Raw genomic sequence first — 21,006 nt, 5'->3', positions numbered from 1 at the left:
CAGAGCTGAGGAATGTAGATTTAATTAGAAGACAATCTAATCTTAAAGAATTGAACATAGATGAAATAAAGTCTTTCATGATGCAGTTAGAGGCAGAGACTAAGACTGAAGTTAGACAGAATCTAGAGAAACCAGAGGTTAGAGCACAAAGGGCCACCGCTGAGGAGCACAAGCAAGTCAATTAAGTGTTACAGATGTAACAAATTGGGCCATATGGCAAAGGACTGCCCACTAGCAGGAACAGAGGCCTGGTTTTGTTATTATTGCCAGAAGATACGAGGACACAAAGGAGATAGCTGTCCTAATGCCGAAGCCCAGGCGAGCAGATTTAGAGGAAAAAGGTATTCAAATAAAACCGTTAATAAAAATATAAAGAAAAAGGGTAGATTTGTGCAAAAAGGCACAAAAAGAGTAGATAACAGAGGGAAAATAACCAAGATACAACCAGCCAAGAAACATATACCGACGAAAACAGCAAAAGAAGGTAAATTATGCATGATTAAAGTAATAGAAGATAGAGATAGTTCAAAAGAGTTAGTAAATTTTATTGTAGATTCGGGTGCTACGGATCATATTGTGAACAAGAATATTATTCTGTCCAATTTCGAAAAATGTAAAAATAGAGTTATTAAATGCGCGAATAAAAATGAGCTTGCAGACATTTCGATAGATGGTAAAGAAAATCTTTTGTTAATGACGAATGAAAAAGAAAAGAGAGTCATTAAATTAACGTAATGTAATTGCAACAAAGAAAGTATCTGAAAATTTGTTGTCTCTGAGAAAGTTGGCTGATGCAGGGTTCAGTATCTATTTAGATGATAAAGTATTTAAAGTTTACAATAAACTGACAAATAAAATAGTTTTTGAAGGAGTTTATGAGAAACCAAATTGGATTATACAATTTGAGGTCAAAAATAATAATATAGAGGACAATGATAATGTAGAATGTGCTGTGTACAGATGTAGAGCAGAAATTGTTTCACACAGTGAGCTTCCTGAACAATCGCAGGCAAACATACAGAGCAATGAGTTATCAATTTCGGAGGGAGAATTAGATGAAAGGGACAATGTTGGCTCTGCGATTGAGAGGGAGAATAAAGGTGAGCTCACAAATGTGAACGAAAATATAGAAAACAATAATGCTGAACTCGAGCAAGCCATTAAGTTAGAGGATATACAGACAATAGAGAATATAGAAGAAATGTGTGAAAGCTCAGTAATCGAAAAAGAAAAGAAATTAGAGAAAATAAATGAGGCAATGTTATGGCATGTTAGATTAGGTCACGCATCGTTAAATTATCTAAGACAATTACAAAAAGTAGAAAAGAAATTAGAGAATGTTAAGCTTGATAACTCCATATTAGAGTGTGAAGTCTGTATAATGGCAAAGATGACAAAACTGCCGTTTAAAGAAAATAGAAATAGAGCTCAAAGACCACTTCAAGTCATACACACGGATATTATGGGTCCGATAAAACCCACCTCATATCCAGTACAAAAGAGATTTATTATTGTGTTTATAGATGATCTAGATTGGCGAAAGCATACTTACTAAAGACGAAAGACAAGTCTAGAGAGGCTTTAGAGAAATACCTCATACAAGCCAGAAATCTACTGGGAAAAGAAGAAAAACTGTGCTATGTAAAGTCAGATCAAGGCAAGGAGTTCACGGGAGGTGCGTTTAGAGAAGTACTGGATAGAGAAAAGATAGAAGCCATTTACGCGCCACCGTATACTCCAGAGCATAACGGAGTTGCAGAAAGATTCAACAGAACGTTGCAAGAGAAAGTTAGAACATATATGTTTGACTCGGGATTACCAAAGAGTATGTGGGAGTTGGCAGTTGACGCTGCTGTGCATGCGTACAACAGATCTCCACACAAAACTATAGAATACGAGATCCCGTTGAATAAGTTCTCACCAGAAACGAGTTGTCATTTTGAGCAAATAAAGAGATTCGGATGCATTGGATATGCAAGAGTACCAAAGCCTACATCGAAGTTCGACAAGAGAGCTATTAGAGGTGTGTTGGTAGGATATACTGACACTGGATATATACTCTGGCATCCAAGCACAAGAAAATTCATAGAGTCCCGACACATTCGATTTAATGAAAAGGTAACATATAAAAATGTATATCAAAATAGTAAAACAGAAGAAGAAAAAGACTCAGATAAAAAATGGATGAAAGAGTTCGTAGAAGATGAGGAAAAGGGAGAACAAATACTAGAGATTCCTGAGAAAAGGAAAAGAGGTAGACCGAAAAAACAAATAACACAACTAGACGAACAGAAGCAGAAAGTCGCACGAAAGGAAAGTGAAACTTCAATGACTAGAAGTAAAACTAAAAGAAAACTAAAAGATAATGGAGACACTGATGTGCGGAGAATAATAGAAGATGTTAGCTTTGCTAATTATACCAATGTGAAAAATGTTCAACGGAATATAGAGAACGAAGATGAATTACATCAATGTCTTATGGCATCGTTGAACAGAGAGCCTGTTACTTATGAAGAAGCAATGTCAAGTAACGAAAGAGAGAATTGGAAAATGGCAGTCAAAGAGGAACTCGAATCTATGTATGCTAATCAAGTGTGAGAACTTGTCGATAGACCATTAGAGAAATTAGATAGAAAATGACCTAATATAATAGATTCAAGATGGGTATTTAGAAGAAAATTAAAGGCAAATGGATCTACCAGATTCAAAGCAAGACTTGTGATCAGAGGTTGTAAAGATAGAAACGTGTATGATTTAAAAGAGACATATGCACCCGTTTCGAGACTGTCACTGGTTAGATCTATATTGGCAATAATAAATAAGTATAACTTATACGCTAGTCAGCTAGATGTCAAGACTGCGTTTTTTAAATGGAATTTTAGAAGAAAAAGATGAAATATATATGGAAATTCCAGAGGGAGTAGAAGTGGATGAAAACACCAAGAAGAATAAGGTGTGTAAATTGAATAGAGCTTTGTACGGATTGAAGATAAGTCCGAAAAGATGGAATAAGAGATTTTCAGAAGAGGCTAAGAAACTTGGATTAGAGAACGACCTACATGAGCCATGTCTGTTCACGTGGAAGAAAAAAGGCAAAATAGTGATCGTACTGTTTTACGTAGATGATATGTTGGTTGCAAGTAATGATCAGAAGAAATTAGAAGAAATCAAAAAGAAGAGTGAAACATTTGAGACGAAGGATCTTGGGGAACCAAAAAACTTTCTGGGAATAACAATAAAGCAAAACAAAGAAGAAAGATATATGTACATTCTTCAGACGCGATATACTGAGAGCGTATTAGAAAAGTTTCATATGAATGAATGCAAGCCTCAGAGTACTCCTATGGTCACCAGAAAAGTGAGCAATAAAAATAGAAAGAATAAATTAGAAGAAAAGAGTATTAAAGAAGAAATTAAAAGAGTACCTTATAGAGAAGTTATAAGAAGCTTAATGTATCTGGCAAATGCTACACGACCTGATATAGTCTTTGCAATAAACTATTTAGCAAGAAGACAATTAGAGCCAACGGAAGAAGACTGGCAAGATGTAAAAAGAGTCTTCAGATATCTTAGAGAAACTGCAAATAAAGGATTAATATTTAGAGGTAAAACAGATGAATTGGAGTCACTGACAGATGCTAGTTTTAGAAATTGCATGGATTCTACATCCACTGAAGGATATATAATCAAATTGTTTGGAGATGTGATAGCATGGAGAAGTCATAAACAGACATATGTTACACTCTCTACCTGTCAGGCAGAGTATCTAGCAATGAGTGAGGCCTGTCAAGAAGTAATTTCATTAGACAAGTCGCTCAGGTATGTTGTTGGAAGAACATTCTTGCCTGCAACAATCTGGTGTGATAACAGAGCAGCAGGAAACTGCACTAAGAAGGATGGAAGTCACAAACTTAAAATGTTTGATGACAACTTGGAAGAAATAAAGAAAAACTTAGAAGAGAGAGAAGAAACTGGAAATAGAAAACATATGGCTGACACTCATGGAGATTTTATCAAGCAGTGTGTTGATCAAGGGAAGGTGAAAGTCGAATGGATTGAGACCAAAGAGAACTTGGCAGACATTATGACAAAACCTTTACCTTTAGAAGCATTTGCATATCTAAGAGATAAGATAATGAATGTAGAGTTTGAACAGAATTAGAGATTAATTTTATTCTAGAACTAACTCTCGGTGTGTTTCAGATAAAGCAGAAATTTAAAAGACCAAGGATCGCTCGCACAAAGGGAGGGAGTATGAGGAGCTGAGCTTTGAACGAGCGATGTGCTCCCGCCCTTCGAGAGGGCAGCTCCCGCGTGACGCGAGCCTCGGGGCGCCACGCGTACGTGCGGTCGTTTCGGTCGTTGTGTGAACACACAAAAGCCCGGAGTGTTGTCAAGTTCGGACGTGCGAACGTGTTTGAGTTTATATATATATATATATATATATATATCTTATAAAATAAAAAACTATTAGAGTACAAGATATCGTTGTGTATCCTGCCTATCTCGCCACATATGCAGTCGTTCTTTGATAAATAGCCAATACTTTTTTTTTTTTTTTTTAATTTTTTTTACTTTTTAGTTTTTTTTCAACTCAGTTCTATATTTTTTTAAATTTTTGAGCAATTTTTAAAATTTTAATTGTTTCTTCAATTTTTTTAAATAGATTTATATATCAATTTCTATGTGACATAACAGTCACGTGTAAAATTTAATATTTCATGATAAAAAATTAAATATAATTTATTTTTAACCAACTTCAAAAAGGAGGTTCTCAATTCGGCGAGTATGATGTACGTGGATATGTCTACGATTTTTTCTGAAACTACTGTATGGATGCGGTTTTCACTGTAGAGCAATCCTTGCTCCTGAAAGTTTTAGTACATAAAACATCGCGTTAGAACATCAGAGTACGGAACAGTAAAAAAATTATGCATACTTAATAATTACATTAATTACAAGCAAATAATAAATTATTATTTTTGATTCTTATCAATTATAAATCATGATCACATCAACGATGAAGATGGCTACAGCGTGTTTTATGTAATATATGATTTTTTTTATTATTTATGATTAAGGTATCATAAAATTTAAAAAAAAAAAAAAAAAAACAGAAGGAAGAAAAAAGAAAAAAAGGAAAGAAAAGAACCAAGAGACAAAAAAAGGAGAGAGAGGAAGAGGGAGACAGAGAGACAGAGAAACAGAGAGAGAGGGAGAGAGAGAGATAGAGATTGATTGATTGGTTTATTTTATAGTCACAGACTTTAGGCAAGTAATGAATAATACAAAGATACACATGATATAAACAAGAGCGAAAAATAAAAGACAGAAGAGAGAGAGAGAGAGAGAGAGAGAGGGGAGGAGCAGAGGGGGAGACAATGAGAGAAAGGGAAGTAAGAGAGCGAAAGAGAAAGATTAGTGAGAATAAGAAAAAATGGCTGCAAAATGCAAAAAGAGACAAATTTAAGACGACAGGATATGAATTTAAGGGAATAGATGAGGATAAAATTGAATAATAGGACATGAACAAAAATCAGAGAAAATCAGAGAAGATAAAAAAGAATGAGAGAAATAAAGAGAAGACAATGAGCGAAAATGAAGCAGTATGGAGTGAGAACAAGTAAAAATAAGAAAGAATGAGAGAAGATAAAGCAGTAAAATGCAGTAAAATTAGAAAAATAATGCAGAATGGATGAGAATGAAGAAAACTATATAAAGATAGTAGAAGGAGACTACATAAAAATAGTGGTGAAAAAACGTAACTGAAAGTGAATCAAACAAAATAAAACAAAATAAAATAAAAAGAAAGAGCGAGTAAGTAAGAATAAAAAATTGAAAAATTACAAAAGAGTTTAAAAAATAAAATATGTGATTTATAATTAATAAGAGAGGGAGAGGGGTATAGGAGTGGAAGCGGGTGGTTGGCGAACGCGATAGAGAGCGAAAAAGTAAGGCGTAGAGTGAGATTAGGAGTAGCAGCAGAGAGGAGAGTAGTGGTGGAGGGAAGGAAGAAGTGGCAAAGACGGTGGAAGTGGAGGCGAGAAGCAAAGAAGAGTAAGAGAAGAGATATTAGTTAGTAACGATGTGTGGTCAAAAAGAGGTTAGGGACACCTTAGAGAGAAATTGAAGTGGCAGGCGGTTGAGAGGTGGCGACATGGTAGGTGAAGAAAGGCTGAGAGGTGGTGACATCTCAGAGAGAAAAGGGGAAGGAGTAGGGTGGCGGTAGATTTGAAGCGAGATAGGGAGAAAAGGAGACGATATAATAAATAAAGTGAGAGGAAAGCAGGGGATAAAAAGGAGAGTAGAGGAGATAAATAAGGAAAGTAAGGGGAAGAATAAAGCGAAGAAGGAGCTCAAAAAATGACAAGTAGAAAAAATAAGGTGGCTAGCACAAGGAGAGAGAGAGAAGTGCGAGTTTATGTAGTGAGGCGAGTATAGATGATTATTTAAAGAAAAAAAGCGGAAGGGGGAAGAGGAAAGAGGAAGAGGCGTTTAGAAGGAGTAGGAAAATGGTGATATCGCTAGAGGGGAAAGAACAGATAATAAGGATAATGAGTAAAATTATGGAGGAAATACGGGAATTAAGGAAAGAACAGAAAGAGCAAAAGGTAGAAAGTAGAAAGCAAGAAAGAGAGAAAAATGATAAGAGATGAGATTAAGAAGATGAGGGCGCATGTGGAGGAGAGAGAGGTGAAATGGCAGAAGGAAAGGAAGGAATTGAAGGAGATAAGAGAGTTGAAAGGAAGGCTGGATAGTATAGAGAAGGAGAGAGATGGGAGGAAGGAAAGTGGGAGATAGGAAAAAGAGATAAAGCAATGGAAGCGAAGGTAAGAGAGCTAAAAATGTGGAGAGAGTTAGAAGAGAGAGACAGAAGGAGGAACAATGTAGTAATGAAAAAGGTGGAGGTGGAGGAGTGAAGGCTAAAGAAAGCGGTAAAGAAGCTATGGCTAGAGATGGGAAAGGAGGAAAGAATAAAAGAGGTAAAAGAGATAGGAAGAAAGACGGGGCAAGAGAAAAAGATAGTTTTAGTTAGTTTAAAAAATAGAGTAAAAAAAGAGAGATAATACAGAGAAAGAATGTGTGGAAAGGGAGTATGAAAAGAATAAAGGATGACATGATCTTGAAGGAAAGAAAAATGTAATGGAGCCTGGAGAGGATAGCTGAGAAGGAGAAAAAGAATAGGAGGAAAGCTTGGATAAAGTACGGAAAGATTTCGATAAAGGGGATGTGGTGGAGTTGGGATGAGGAAAAAAAGTCATGACAGAGATGGAAGAGAAAATAAGAAAGAGGAACAAGAAGAAGGAGGGGGAAGAAAAAGGAACAGAGGAAGAGAGAAAGAATGGAAAAGAGGGAGACGGAAAAATGAAAAGGGAGGATAGTGAGAAGGGAGGAAAAACGATGGGAGGGTAGGGCGGAGAGAAGAGGGAGATTCAATTTCTTTGAAGATTATTCTTCTAACATGTTCCCTTACAATACTTTCTTCCCCCATCTCCACTTTATCACAATATCTGCAGTTTCCTTCCGCACATGGACGCCTAGACAACGCGTCAGCGTTTGCATGCACCTTTCCTGCTCGGTGCTTGACTACGAAATTAAATTGTTGTAAGCGTTCTATCCAACGTGCTAACTGCCCTTCTAGATTTATAAAAGACATATCAACCAGCGTAACGAAAGATGATCCGTTCTAACCGAGAATTTACGTCCATATAAATAGTGATGGAAGGTTTTCAAAGCCTCCACCAATGCTAACAGCTCTCGACGAGTTACGCAATAGTTTCTTTCAGACTTGCTCAAAACTCGACTATAATAAGCTAAGACCCTCTCCCTACCATCCTGAATCTGAGAAAGTACCGCGCCCATCGTGATTTGAAGCGTCAGTATCAAGAATAAATTCCCCTTTTTCTATTGGGAAAGCTAAAATAGGAGAAGAAATTAAGTTTTGTTTAAGCTTCTCAAAAGCTTCTTGACAACGCCCATCCCACACAAATTTTCTAAGATTCTCAGTTAAAGAAAATAATGGCTTAGCAATAAGAGAAAATCCCTTCACAAATTTCCTATAATAAGAGCAGAGTCCCAAGAAGCTTCGCACTTGCTTCTTATTTTGAGGAATAGGCCACTCTTGAACGGTTTTAATTTTCTCCAAATCAGTGGAGATTCCATTTCTGAAACGACATGGTCTAAGTATTTCACTTCTCTCCCGAAGAAAGTACATTTTTTTGGATTGAGTTTTAAATTTGCACCCCGTAAACAAAGAAATACTTCCCTTAAATTTGCCAGCATTTTTTCGAAAGTTTTACTATAGATGATGACATCATCCAAATAAACCATACAGATCTTATTCAATATCTCACGAAGAACCTGCTCTATCAATCGCTCAAAAGTAGCAGGAGCATTACATAATCCAAATGGCATTACAGTAAACTGCCATAAGCCATTTCCTATAGAGAAAGCCGTTTTCTCTCTATCCTGAGGACGAAGCTTCACCTGCCAATAGCCGCTTTTTAATCTAAGGTGGTGAACCAGGAATTTCCGGATAAACGATCAAAAAGATCATCTATTCTGGGAATAAGATAAGAATCTTTTTCTGTAATGGCATTGAGCTTCCTAAAATCGATACAGAATCTAATCGTTCCATCTTTCTTTTTTACTAAAACAGCTGGAGAAACCCAGGCGCTATGAGATTCTTCGATGACACCACGTTGTTTCATTTCGTTTAAAATCTTTTCCACCTCTTCTCGCATATGCAGTGGAATTCGCCTAGGAGCCTGTTTAATCGGAGAAGAATTTTTCACCCTAATAACATGCTCAACGACGGAGCAATTTCCTGCAACCACATCTTCCGAAAAGACATCTTGAAACTTGATCACCAATTCAGCAAACTGCTCCTTTTGAGAAGCGTTGAGAGTTTCGAAATTTTTCTCAAAGAATTCCTTAAGAAAAAAAGGAATCCCCCTATCAAAACTACAATTTCGGGAACAGAAAAAAGGGAGTGTGGCGAGGCTGAGGGGAGTGGGGAAAGGAGTCAGAGAGAGTAAAATGGGAAAAGTAAAAAAGAGTGAAAAAAGAGAAAAAGAGGGGTGAAAAAGAGAAGGAGGAAGAAAAGAAGAAACAGGAAGGAAACCTAAAGATAGGCTTTTGGAATGTAGCGGGAGTGAAGGAAAAACAGGAAGGGTTTTGGGAAAGGATAAGAGAGTGGGATGTCGTGGAGTTGGTGGAGACGTGGCTGAAACAAGAGGAATGGGAGAAGATAAAGAATAGGGTGCCAAAGAAGTTCAACTGGAGTATACAGGGTGCAAAGAAAGAAAGAGTTGGAAGAAAAAGAAGAGCAATAGGTGGATTAATGATGGAAGTCAGATAAAGGTTAGAAGAGGTAGAAGAATGGGTGGAGGAGGAAGGTTTAATGAATAAAGAAGTAAGATGAAAGAAGGAGAAATGGAGATTGGCAACAGTTTACGTAAGCGGCAACTTGGACAAGATGATGGGTAAGATAAAATCGGTAAAAGAGGAGGAAGGGAGAGAGGAGAGATGGATAGTGGAGGCAATTTCAATGCGAGAACAGAAGAAAAAGGAGAGCTGAAGGATGGAGAAGAGGGAGCTGAAAGAAAATCGAAAGATAAAATGATAAATAGGTAGGAGAAAGGGCTGATTAGATGGATGAAAAAGGAAGGGTGGGAAATTATAAATAGAGTATAGGAGGGAGATGAGAAGGAGGGGTGAATTTACAGGAAAAAGAGGGGAAACAGTGATCAATTACGCAATAGGAGAAAAAAAAGCTTGGAAAAGAGTGACAAGATTAGAGGTGAGGTGTGAGGTAGATTCGGATCACCAATCAATAGCAGTACGGTTGGACAAAGGGGGTGGTGATGAGAGAGAGGAGAGGGACAATAGCGGAGGAAGAGAGGTGGGTGAAAAAGACGGACTGGTCGGAAGAGGCAAGAGAAGAGTTTTGAAAAAGGACGGAGAAGGTAGAAATAGGTAGGGGGCAATAGATAAAGAGGTCAAAAAGTTGACAAAAAGAATTAAGATGGAAGTAAGGGTGAGAAGAGTAAAAAGAGGGGCAGAAGGAAAGGGCAGGATAAGGACTGTAGAAAGAAGAGGGAGGAGATCGAAAAATTATTAAGAGACTGGAAAAGAGGAAAAAAACACAAAGAAGATCATAAGAGAAGAAAGGAGTATAAGGAAAAGTGTGAGAAAAAAGGAAGAAAAAAGAGAAATTTGCTGAAAGAGGCAAGAGAGGCGAGAACAGAGAAGCAGATGTGGGAAGTAATAAACAAGGAAAAGAGAAGAAGGGTAGAAATTAATAAAGAGATAACATTAGAGGAGTGGGATAAATACTTTAGGAAGATGTTAGAAGGAACGGAATACAAGCGAAGGCTAGGAGAAGGAGAGTTGGGAAAGCAGGGGGCGGAGGGGAAAGTGGAGAAAGAGAAGGAGATAGGATAGAAGGAAGTAGAGAGAATACTGGAAGAGCTGAAAAAGGTAAAACGGCGGGAGAGGACGAGATAGGAAATGAAGTGTAAAGTTATGGGGGACGTGGTTTAAGAAAGGCGTTATGGGAGAGTATATATGGAAAGGAGAGGGTTTACACACTTACACATTTACATACTTAATTATGCGATAGGGAAGGGATTAAAGAGGAAAAAGAAGGTATAGTGGCTGCTTTTGTAGATCCAAGGGCGGCATTTGGTTCAGTGAACAGGAGGGTTTTGGGAAGATGTCTAAAAAAAACCAGGGGTGAGTGAGAGGTTGGGAAAGAGGATCATGGAAATATACGAGAAAACAAGGAGTGTAGTGAGGGTGGAAGAAAGATACGGAAGGAAATTTTGGACAGCGAGAAGGGTAAACGGAAAAATTAACAGACCCGATCAGGATTTAAATTCGAAACCTTTCGTTTTCTACCTTCGTAGTTTGTTACTGTGTGTTGCTTCACAATTGTTTTACCCCACATAGCAAAATGTTGGCAGTATGCCGACAGCATGCTAGTAAATTTATCTCATAATTTCGCAGCAAGATCTTGTGCTGTTTTTTATTCTATTCTATTTGATTTTTACTACCTTATAATCCGTTTTATCAAAGTATGCCAGTTTACGTTGCATCTCAATTTTATATTTAAATATAAAACTGCAATATAAGAAAAATAAAAAAAAAGATAAATTTAAATAGCTTCAAGACGTTACAAACATGTAAAATGATCTGATATTATTAATAATATATTAACTATTATTTGAACTGTACAATTAGTAAAAGAAATTTGGGTAAATTTTATTTTTAATAATTGCTTTTGAATGTTCCGTTTTTAACACATTTTATATACAAAAATCAATAAATGTATGAAGTATGGGTTTTTACGTCTTTAATTATATAAGTAAATTATGTCCTTATCAGCATTAATAAAGTACGGTGTTTAGTTTTCGAGAAATAGAAAGGTGTTGCTTTAGAAGACCTATCGATATTAGCGACTTACCTCTTGACTTCTAATAAAAATATAAAAAATGTATAGTTGTATATTCGTGAAATTAAATTAATGCGCGCGCGTAGCGCGCGCCTGTGTTCTATTCGTGAAATAAAATAAAAGCGCGCGCGTAGCGCGCGCCTGTGTTGTTCTACCCTTACGAAAAAGTAGTACTAGCAATCAGTACTCAGTACTGAGTGATCAGTACTAGTAATATTGAGAGTATTAGTATGTTAATACTCATGAATACTGCAGAATGGTCAGTACTGTGTCTGTCAGTGCTTACAGTACTGGCAGTACTACAAGCAATAATACTCATTAGTACTTCAAAGTATTGAAATGGTCAATACTTTGTCAGATTAATATTCGGAGTACTATCAAGATAGTACTGCCAGTACTGTAAGAACTAATAGGCACAGTATTGACCATTCTGCAATATTCATGAGTAATAACATACTAATACTGTTAATACTATGAGTACTGATCACTCAGTACTGAGTACTGATTGCTAGTACTACTTTTTTGTAACGTATCTTGGAAATACTAAATTAATAAAACACTAAATTAACACACTAAACTATCAATATGACGTTATTTTGCTATCATCTTTGTGGCGGTCACGCCACCAGTGATACACGCCCGCGCGGCAACACTAGTAAAATGGGCAGTTCGCATCGATGCCGCTAGGCGTCGCCTCGCCCAAACATTCTCTCGAGTTCAAGATTCTGCACCGACTTGTATAAGAGGAGACCCCCTACGGGACCAAATCAGATATTTTCGGGCGCTAGTCGCCTAAAAGGCAAGAGTTCCTAAATTCTAAGCCTACAATCTTGACTTTTTGTTCTACTTGGATAGTACTGCGCAAGTACAGCGCCTGTGCCACACGTTAGTATCCCACGAGTATTCAATAAGTACTAAAAGAGTACTGGAGGAAGTACTGAAGGGAGTACAAGGGGAGTACTAAAAGAAATACTGGGGGGAGTACTGGGGGGAGTACTGGGGGAAGTACTGGAGAAAGTACTGGAAAAAGTACTGGGGGGAGTACTGGAGGGAGTACAAGAGGAAGTACTGAAGGAAGTACTGAATGAGTATTGGATAAGTACTGGATGAGTACTGGGAAAGAGTACTGACGAAGTCAGTATGGTCGAATTTAGTAGTACTTTGAGTACTTATGTTTTCAGTACTTTCACCAATACTTTTTCCAGTATTAAAACCAGTACTACTTTTTCATAAGGGTAGTCCACTCTTAAAAAAAGCGTGTTAAGTCGATAGTCGAATTTATTGTTGCCTTTTTACCGCGATGCTGATGGGTTATCTCGATTGATTGCCGCGCCGTAGCTTGCTTTAGCCCGTGATGGACTGTCATCGCGGAGTGTGTTTTGACCACGGTCGTGAATACAGGTCTGGAAACTCTAGTAGTGGGGGGTGACTCGCTTAGTGAAGTCATTTTATGTAGTTGACACCATCACCACCTGGAGCGCTGGAGGTTAGAGATTTTTTAAATAACGCAAATACATATTGAATATATTGACATATAACTTATAACATATGACATATGACATATAACATATATATGTCATATGTTATATAACATATAACATATTGACATATTGAATGTAACGAACGTACGAAGTCCTAGAAAGTGATTAAATTGACAATGAAATTAACGAAATATTGTGTCGTGCCGAATTGCAACCTGTTAAATTGCTGCAGCAGCTTTTAGCGTCATCAGTAGAATTAAGTTTATATTCATTTGGCAATGAAGTAGCTAGTCTTTGCTGTGATACAATCCAAACCTTGACCATGCACATTCACAAAGAAGTTACGCAAGGACGGTGGCGCAAAGACATAATGGCACCCTTTTTGAACGTAAGTTTTTACAAGCGATAGCTTATGAGCATATAAACGTACCTTTTAGGATACAGCAAATTTTGAATTATTGAATTTTTCCTTTCAGTTGCTGATAAGTCTCATTTTGTAACATCAAATGGATTCAGATCTGATCTCGAACGCCAGTACGCCTCTTTACCATCTCATATATTGCTATCAAGAAGAATATCAGGAACTTGTACAGAATATTGTATCCAGTCAAACAGATCCACAAGTAGCACAAAGATTAGCGAATGCATTCACCGAGCTAACGACGGATATAGACTTTAGTATGGACTTGAATAACCGTCCTCAGAGATTGAAGTTCAAAAGTAATTTCGATAAATTTGTCGTGAACGTACAAGCATTCTTAATGGTTAAGTAAAATAGAAATTAAAATGTAAATAAACAAAAATAAAATAATTATTTAAACAATACACGCGTGAATTTAATGTTTAACGCTTGGAATTTTTTAACGAATTTAGTTAACGACGTATTTGTAGAAAAATCGAATTAGTTCAGTTCATTGCTTTAATCATATTAATCATACGGTGTACGATGAGCGTTTTTAACATATAGATGTATTTTATTTTATTTATGGATGTTATTGCAAAAAGGGGGCTTAAGCATATAAGCTTTTTATTTTCTTTTCGTAAAATTGTAAAAAAAAAACAATAATCAGAATCAAACTAAAAACGGTAAAAGACTGCAAGGCGGATCTCTTACTACCACTCATCCACATTTGAACTCATTTAAAACGTTGATTGAGCCAACTTATTTACAAAACTCGCTGCTTTTTGCATATACTATTTTCTATCTTACATTTATTATAAAAATATTGTATTGGTTAAGGCCTCCGCAATGAAAAATATAAGGAACAAGGAACAGATATTAGCGATTAATATTATTCCTGATTTCTTATTTTTAATCGCTAATATCTGTTCCTTGTTCCTTATATATTTCATTGTGCGGGAGTCTTTACGGTAAAACGGATTAGTGGACAATGCGTATGCGTGATAAAAAATCCTTGCAACGCAGCGACGCGCGCGGTCACATGGCAAGCCTATGAAAATATCGTCATTAAGCGAGTCACCCCCACCACCAAAAAAACGGACGAGTTTCCGGACCTGTATTCACGACCGTGGTTTTGACAGTTTGAACGTTAACGTATTGTCGTGTGAGTATAATAGTGTAACGTAGTAAAAATAAAATAGTAGTTAAAAATTAAGTTTTATAATAAAAAATATAAAATTTAAAAAGCTAAATAACGCGCGCGCAGCGCGCGTCTGTGAACGGTTGTCATCGAAAAATTTCAGATAAGTTTTAGATAAATTCTATATAATGTTTTTATTATAATTTTTAGTATTTTATTATTTTACATAAAATACTTTGTGTTATCTTCTTATCGATCAAGCCTACTTAGAACTTGATTCGTTCACTCGTTATTGAAATCTCAACATCTCGGGTACTCGCAACCCGTCGCGTCGCGTAAAAGAGTCACGGTCGGTCTCGCTCCGCGTGTACTTGGCGCGAGACACTACCGTGTCTCTTGATTTCAGTTATATTAACGGTTTTCATAAATGTTGCTAACAATATGTTTTGTGTACAAATGTTTTGTGCACACAACAGTAGTAAAATTACTACTACATAAGTTTATATAAAGATACGTATAAAGAGAGTGAAATATATGCATGGCCGGCAATCTTGAAACAGGGGATTAGATATTGAAGTTCACGGCGCAAAGCTGGAATTTTTTTTAATCGATTCTTATGATATCCCGTAACAAGCGTGTAAAGTCTCTAAAATCAACTCGGCCCGCTTCGCCTTTTTTTATTGCAAAATATATTTAAAAACGCGTTTTTGTATAGTTTTCTTTAAATAACTCCTTCTGTGTTGGTCAAACGAGAAAACTTGAAGAGAGAAAAATTGTTCGGAAGGGAATTTTCTATAAGAATAAGCCTTAAAAAATTTTTAAAAACTTTTTTAATTGCAAAATTGCAAAAAATACGCGAAAAAAGGGCCATTTTTACAGGTTTCCGAAAACTGGGTTAAAAATTATCATATTTAAGCGGACATTCACTCAATGATACTTTTCAGTATGCTGAACAAGTGTGCACAAAGCTCGCCTCCAATTTTTATATGGCTGCCTATTAACAAATTATTTATGCAAATCGGACGCTTGGCTCTTACGTCTGAACGGGTGAACTTATTTTGATGCACTTTATCGGAAATGAAAGGTAATGATGTCTACTTTATGAATTTAAAATAAAAACATTTTTTTTCTATAATTTGATTATTATTTTAAACAATTTAAATTTTGCATATTAAATATCGGCGTTATTTATTGGCGTACAGTAATGCAAATAGCACCATTGGTTTGCGCGTAAAAAATTCTGAATTTCAAAAAAAAAAAAACGTCCCAATACGACCAATAGTAGCCGAGATAATTGACTTTTACATAATTAATGATTACAGCTAAATTATTTCATATTTTTACTTGAAATATTTGGTGTGAAGGTACTGGAGTGAGTGCTTTAACGGTGGAATTTCTTTTGCTGCAATTCGACTGCCAGGTTCGGCAAAAAAAAATGTCGAATACAGCGGTTTTAGAGCGAGAGCGCCGGAGCGGACGCAGCGGCGGGTCGACTGCGTGGCGCGCAGGCGCGCGAGCCGCCGCTGCGTCCGCCCAGCTCGCTTAATTAACAATTACTTTTCTCTGCAACAAAAGCACGTATCCAAACGATTTTTTTTTAAATCTGCTTGAAATTTTCCGAATTTTATGATTATCACATTATAAATGTCATATTCTCAGTATTAACGGAGATAAACAAGATATATTAGGAAAAATACGTATTAATTATTAACAAATTATTTTTGTGATATTTTATACTGTATTGTATAATATTATATATTGTCAATACAGATAGAAAATAGGTTGTCTATACACTTATTTTATTTCATTTTCGTGAATTTTTCTGATCTTTATGATTATTTCATTAAAAAGAGGATATACTTTCGTAACTAATAGTGATAAACTATTATATATTAAAGAAAAATCGTTTTTATAAGTAAAAAATTATATTAGCAATTTTGTGTGTGTAAAGAGTGGTAGGATAAAATGCAATTTTTTCAACGTTTGTTAAAAATTTGTTTATTTATTTACGTTTTTACATCTATTCATTAGATTATAGACAACCTATTTTCTATCTGTATTGACAATATAATAAAATATACAATACAGTATAAAATATCACAAAAATAATTTGTTAATAATTAATACGTATTTTTCCTAATATATCTTGTTTATCTCCGTTAATTTAATACTATATAATTTTATGATAATCATAAAATTCGGAAAATTTCAAGCAGATTTAAAAAAAAATCGTTTGGATACGTGCTTTTGTTGCAGAGAAAAGTAATTGTTAATTAAGCGAGCTTGGCGGACGCAGCGGCGGCTCGCGCGCCTGCGCGCCACGCAGTCGACCCGCCGCTGCGTCCGCTCCGGCGCTCTCGCTCTAAAACCGCTGTATTCGACATTTTTTTTCGCCGAACCTGGCAGTCAAATTGCAGCAAAAAAAATTCCACCGTTAAAGCATTCACTCCAGTACCTTCACACCAAATTTCAAGTAAAAATATGAAATAATTTAGCTGTAATCATTAATTATGTAAAAGTCAATTATCTCGGCTTCTATTGGTCGTATCGGGACGTTTTTTTTTAAATTCATAATTTTTTAAGCGCAAACCAATGGTGCTATTTGCATTACTGTACGCCAATAAATAACGCCGATATTTAATATGCGAAATTTAAATTGTTTAAAATAATAGTCAAATTATAGAAAAAAAAATGTTTTTATTTTAAATTCATAAAGTAGACATCGTTACCTTTCATTTCCGATAAAGTGCATCAAAATAAGTTCACCCGTTCAGACGTAAGAGCCAAGCGTCCGATTTGCATAAATAATTTGTTAATAGGCAGCCATATAAAAATTGGAGGCGAGCCTTGTGCACACTTGTTCAGCATACTGAAAGGTATCATTGAGTGAATGTCCGCTTAAATATGATAATTTTTAACCCAGTTTTCGGGAACCTGTAAAAATGGCCCTTTTTTCGCGTATTTTTTGCAATTTTGCAATTAAAAAATTTTTTTAAAAATTTTTTAAGGCTTATTCTTATAGGAAATTTTCTTCCGAACAATTTTTCTCTCTTCAAGTTTTGTCGTTTGACCAACACAGAAGGAGTTATTTAAAGAAAACTATACAGAAACGCGTTTTTAAATATATTTTGCAATAAAAAAAGGCGAAGCGGGCCGAGTTGATTCTAGAGACTTTACACGCTTGTTACGGGATATCATAAGAATCGATTTAAAAAAATTCCAGCTTTGCGCCGTGAACTTCAATATTCTCATTTTTTAATAGCCCTGACTCCCGGATTAGCACGTGTGCGCCCAGTGCAGACAGTGTGTGCAAATTGAAAAGTGTTAAAGAAAGAGAAAGAAAGAGATGGAAACAGGAAAAAAAATGAGAGGTAAGCCTTAAACTAATAATTAAACTTATATTGTGCGTAACTCATTTACGATGAAGATGATAACGTGTTTGTTCATAATTTTTTTATTCTTTGTAATTAGATATTATTATACAAAGTTAAAAATGATGAACAAAAGGAAAAGAAGAAAACAGAAAAAAGAGAAAAAAGAAAAAGAGGCAGGTAAATCTTAAAATAATAAATAATTGAACTTATATTATACGTAACACGTCTACGATAAAAATGATGATAGAGCGTTTGTTCGTAATTTTTTCATTCTTTGTGATTAAATATTACAAAGTTAAAGATGATGAACAAGAGAAAAAGAAGGAGACAAAGAAAAAAGAGAAAGATGGAGAAAAAAAGAAGAAAGTAAGTTTTAAAAAAATAATTAAACTTATATTGTGCGTAAATCGTCGACGATAAAGATGGTGGTGATTGTGTTAGTAATTGTGTGTGTTAGTAATTTTTTTGTTCTCTGTAATTAGATATGACAAAGTTGAGGTTGATAAATAAGAGAAATAGAAGAAAAGTCGAGAAGGACAGAGAGAAAGGAAGAGAAGAAGAAGAAAAAAAAGAAGATAAAGATATTTGATTTGATATATATTTAATATGCCCAAGCATAGGCTGAAGGGCAAAGATACAAAATGGCAAGATAACGACATGAAAATATTTGTAAGAACTTGCATACACATAAACAATAATTTTAAGAAAGAGAGAGAGAGAGAGAGAGAGAGAGAGAGAGAGAGAGAGAGAGAGAGAGAGAGAGAGAGAGAGAGAGAGAGAGAGAGAGAGAGAGAGAGAGAGAGAGAGAGAGAGAGAGAGAGAGAGATTGATTGATTGATGAATTTAATTATGCCCGAGCAATGGCTAAGGGGCAAAAATAAGATAACAATGTCTGATTACAATAGCATATGCTCGCTCTCAGACAAAGCAGTATAATACAAAACAACTTATAGCTAACGCAACTTAGAAACTAACGCAATATAAAACTAACAGAATAACGCAATATAAACCAAAGTGCAAGAAAAAGAAAAGATCCAAGAAAAGTGCAAAATAAGGAGTGCACAGAACAAAGAAGAAAAGAACACAAGACTTACACGTCTGATTCGGATGAAAGCAACAACATGCGAAGTAAGCTTTTAAATGATACAAAAGTCGATGCTGAGGTAACTGAATTAGGAAGAGAATGCCAGAAGTAAATGGAGGAAAGCTGGAAAGAGGATCTATAGGCAACAGTTCTATGAGCGGGAATGTGAAAAGTTTGAGTAGATGATGAGGCAAGCCGATCAGACTTCCTAAGAGTGGGATCAGGGGAAGTAAAAAGTTCACGCAAGTATGATGGTGAGTTCATATGCAGGATACGATAAATCTGGCATCCAAGGAAGTAGTACCGTCTATTTTCAACAGAAAGCCACTTCAACCTACGTCGATATGGAGTAATATGTTCATCACGCTTAAGGTCGTAGATGAACCAAATACAGCAATTGACAAGTCTCTGTAACTTGGTATTCAGAGTTCATGTATAATATATATTTATATATATAATATATAATATTTATATTATATATTTATATTATATATATATATATATATATATATATGATATATAATATATAATTTTATATATATAATATATAATATAAAAAAATTCCTGTAAAATTCGTAATTTATTGCATATCCCCGCAGGGTTCGCAATCTACTACCAATACTATCCTTCTTCTCTCACTTTAACCCTTTGGACCAACGGCTTAACGTCTGCAACTGATGCAAAAACACAAATCTCCAACTCAATAATTGAGAGATAAATGCTATCATAAAATTTTTTTTTTATTTCCCGAAGTTGGGACTACGCGGATTTTATTCCTCACATCAAAAACAACTTATGTGTAAAACTTTAGGTCAATCAAGAGCAGGGGTCATTCGGAACTACACCCCTAATACAGTGACAAACATATATACTATAGCGCAGCATGGCGCTGACACGAGAGTACTGGCGTTTGTTTGCTGAACGAGGGCAATAGAGGGTGGTTAATGTTCAGATAGCGCAAATGACAATACCTGGAATGGTTGAGTAGGCAATAAGAAAGTCCGCTTGAGTAGGGATGCGGAATGTTGAGACAAGCCCATCCGTTTCAGTACGCTCTTTGAGATTAATACCTGGATCCAGTTTATCACCCTGGCAAGCTTGTATAAAGAATAGCTTAGGTTTGCCAGCAAGACTCTGGCATTTATCGGCAGTGAAGTAATGCCATAGAGAATCCGCTTTATACGCAGTATCATGAGCGTAAAGCAATCCAAGTTCACCGTGACTTAACACAGCTATCACCAAGCAATCATGTTCAGAATGATCCATTTCCGCAGCTGTGAAAGTAATAATCTGCTTGTTATCACATATTTCAGTTATATCCTACATGATATTTCATCTATAAAACATCAGACACATTCTCTTTATATTTTTTATATATAACAAATGTTTCTTAAATAAAAAGTTTCTTAAAGAAATGTTGAATGTGCGAGTTGAACGTTGAAGTGCATCTTACCTCTTTCCAATTGTTTTACTACATCTTTGTGAGTTAAATTGTGAAAGTCGTTCACTTCAAAACCAAGATTTTTCAAGTTGAGGGTTAAATTTTCACAATCGACATTTGTACCGCAGCGAGGTTTAAGATGTGGGACAGTGAAAAATTCATGATTGAAGATGAGAGCTACACCACGCTTGGAATGATTCATATTATAGTATGTGGCATAACGCTGAGTAGGTGCCAATTGTGCTACACTGAGAGGAGAAACTGTGCTGCTCCTGTAAAAAGAATTTTGTCTTGTTGTTCCATATATTCTAACTTAAAACTTTTCCATATTAGATTCAGAGTCTACGACTATGTTTACACGGCTGCTTATAATCCAGTTTAATAACTACTGTAGCGGAGACTATTTAAATCTATCGTAGAAACTTGCCTTTCTTAGAGACCCTCCAGGGAGTCCCTACCAGGGATTCAAGTGCGAGAAGAATAATCGACTATGATTGGTCTATTTTCTTACGGCCTTTTACGATTACAACTAAAACATTGTTACGTGCAATAGCCTTAAGCCGCCATGTAAATATATATAGTTTGTTTTCTGGTACATGCTTATTTGCTACACATCAGATGCTTTCCATT

General features: G+C 35.8%; 1 protein-coding gene and 1 pseudogene across 3 annotated transcripts in view; one reads left to right on the top strand and one right to left on the bottom strand.

Moving 5' to 3' along the window:
• LOC143903617 (uncharacterized) overlaps positions 1-4,352 on the top strand; it is a 71,991-nt pseudogene extending 67,639 nt beyond the window's left edge. The window contains exons 7-8 of the transcript XR_013258758.1: positions 87-484; positions 4,204-4,352. The product of XR_013258758.1 is annotated as an uncharacterized LOC143903617 (transcript). The remainder of the gene's footprint in view (positions 1-86; positions 485-4,203) is intronic.
• Positions 1-21,006, bottom strand: part of LOC143903594 (caspase-1) — a 110,377-nt gene that overhangs the window by 78,814 nt on the left and 10,557 nt on the right. For both annotated transcript variants that reach the window (XR_013258756.1, XM_077417307.1), the window contains exons 2-3: positions 20,389-20,648; positions 19,907-20,209 (exon numbers count right to left, since the gene is read on the bottom strand). Coding sequence is in view for 1 of the 2 variants with exons in the window: in XM_077417307.1 (XP_077273433.1) it covers positions 19,907-20,209; positions 20,389-20,648 (563 nt within the window). In the remaining variant the exon portion in view is untranslated. The remainder of the gene's footprint in view (positions 1-19,906; positions 20,210-20,388; positions 20,649-21,006) is intronic.

Source organism: Temnothorax americanus, unplaced genomic scaffold (genome assembly GCF_048541705.1).
Source record: "Temnothorax americanus isolate GAGA-0224 unplaced genomic scaffold, ASM4854170v1 Scaffold105, whole genome shotgun sequence".
NCBI lineage: Eukaryota > Metazoa > Arthropoda > Insecta > Hymenoptera > Formicidae > Temnothorax > Temnothorax americanus.
This window is presented reverse-complemented; position numbering and strand designations above follow the sequence as displayed.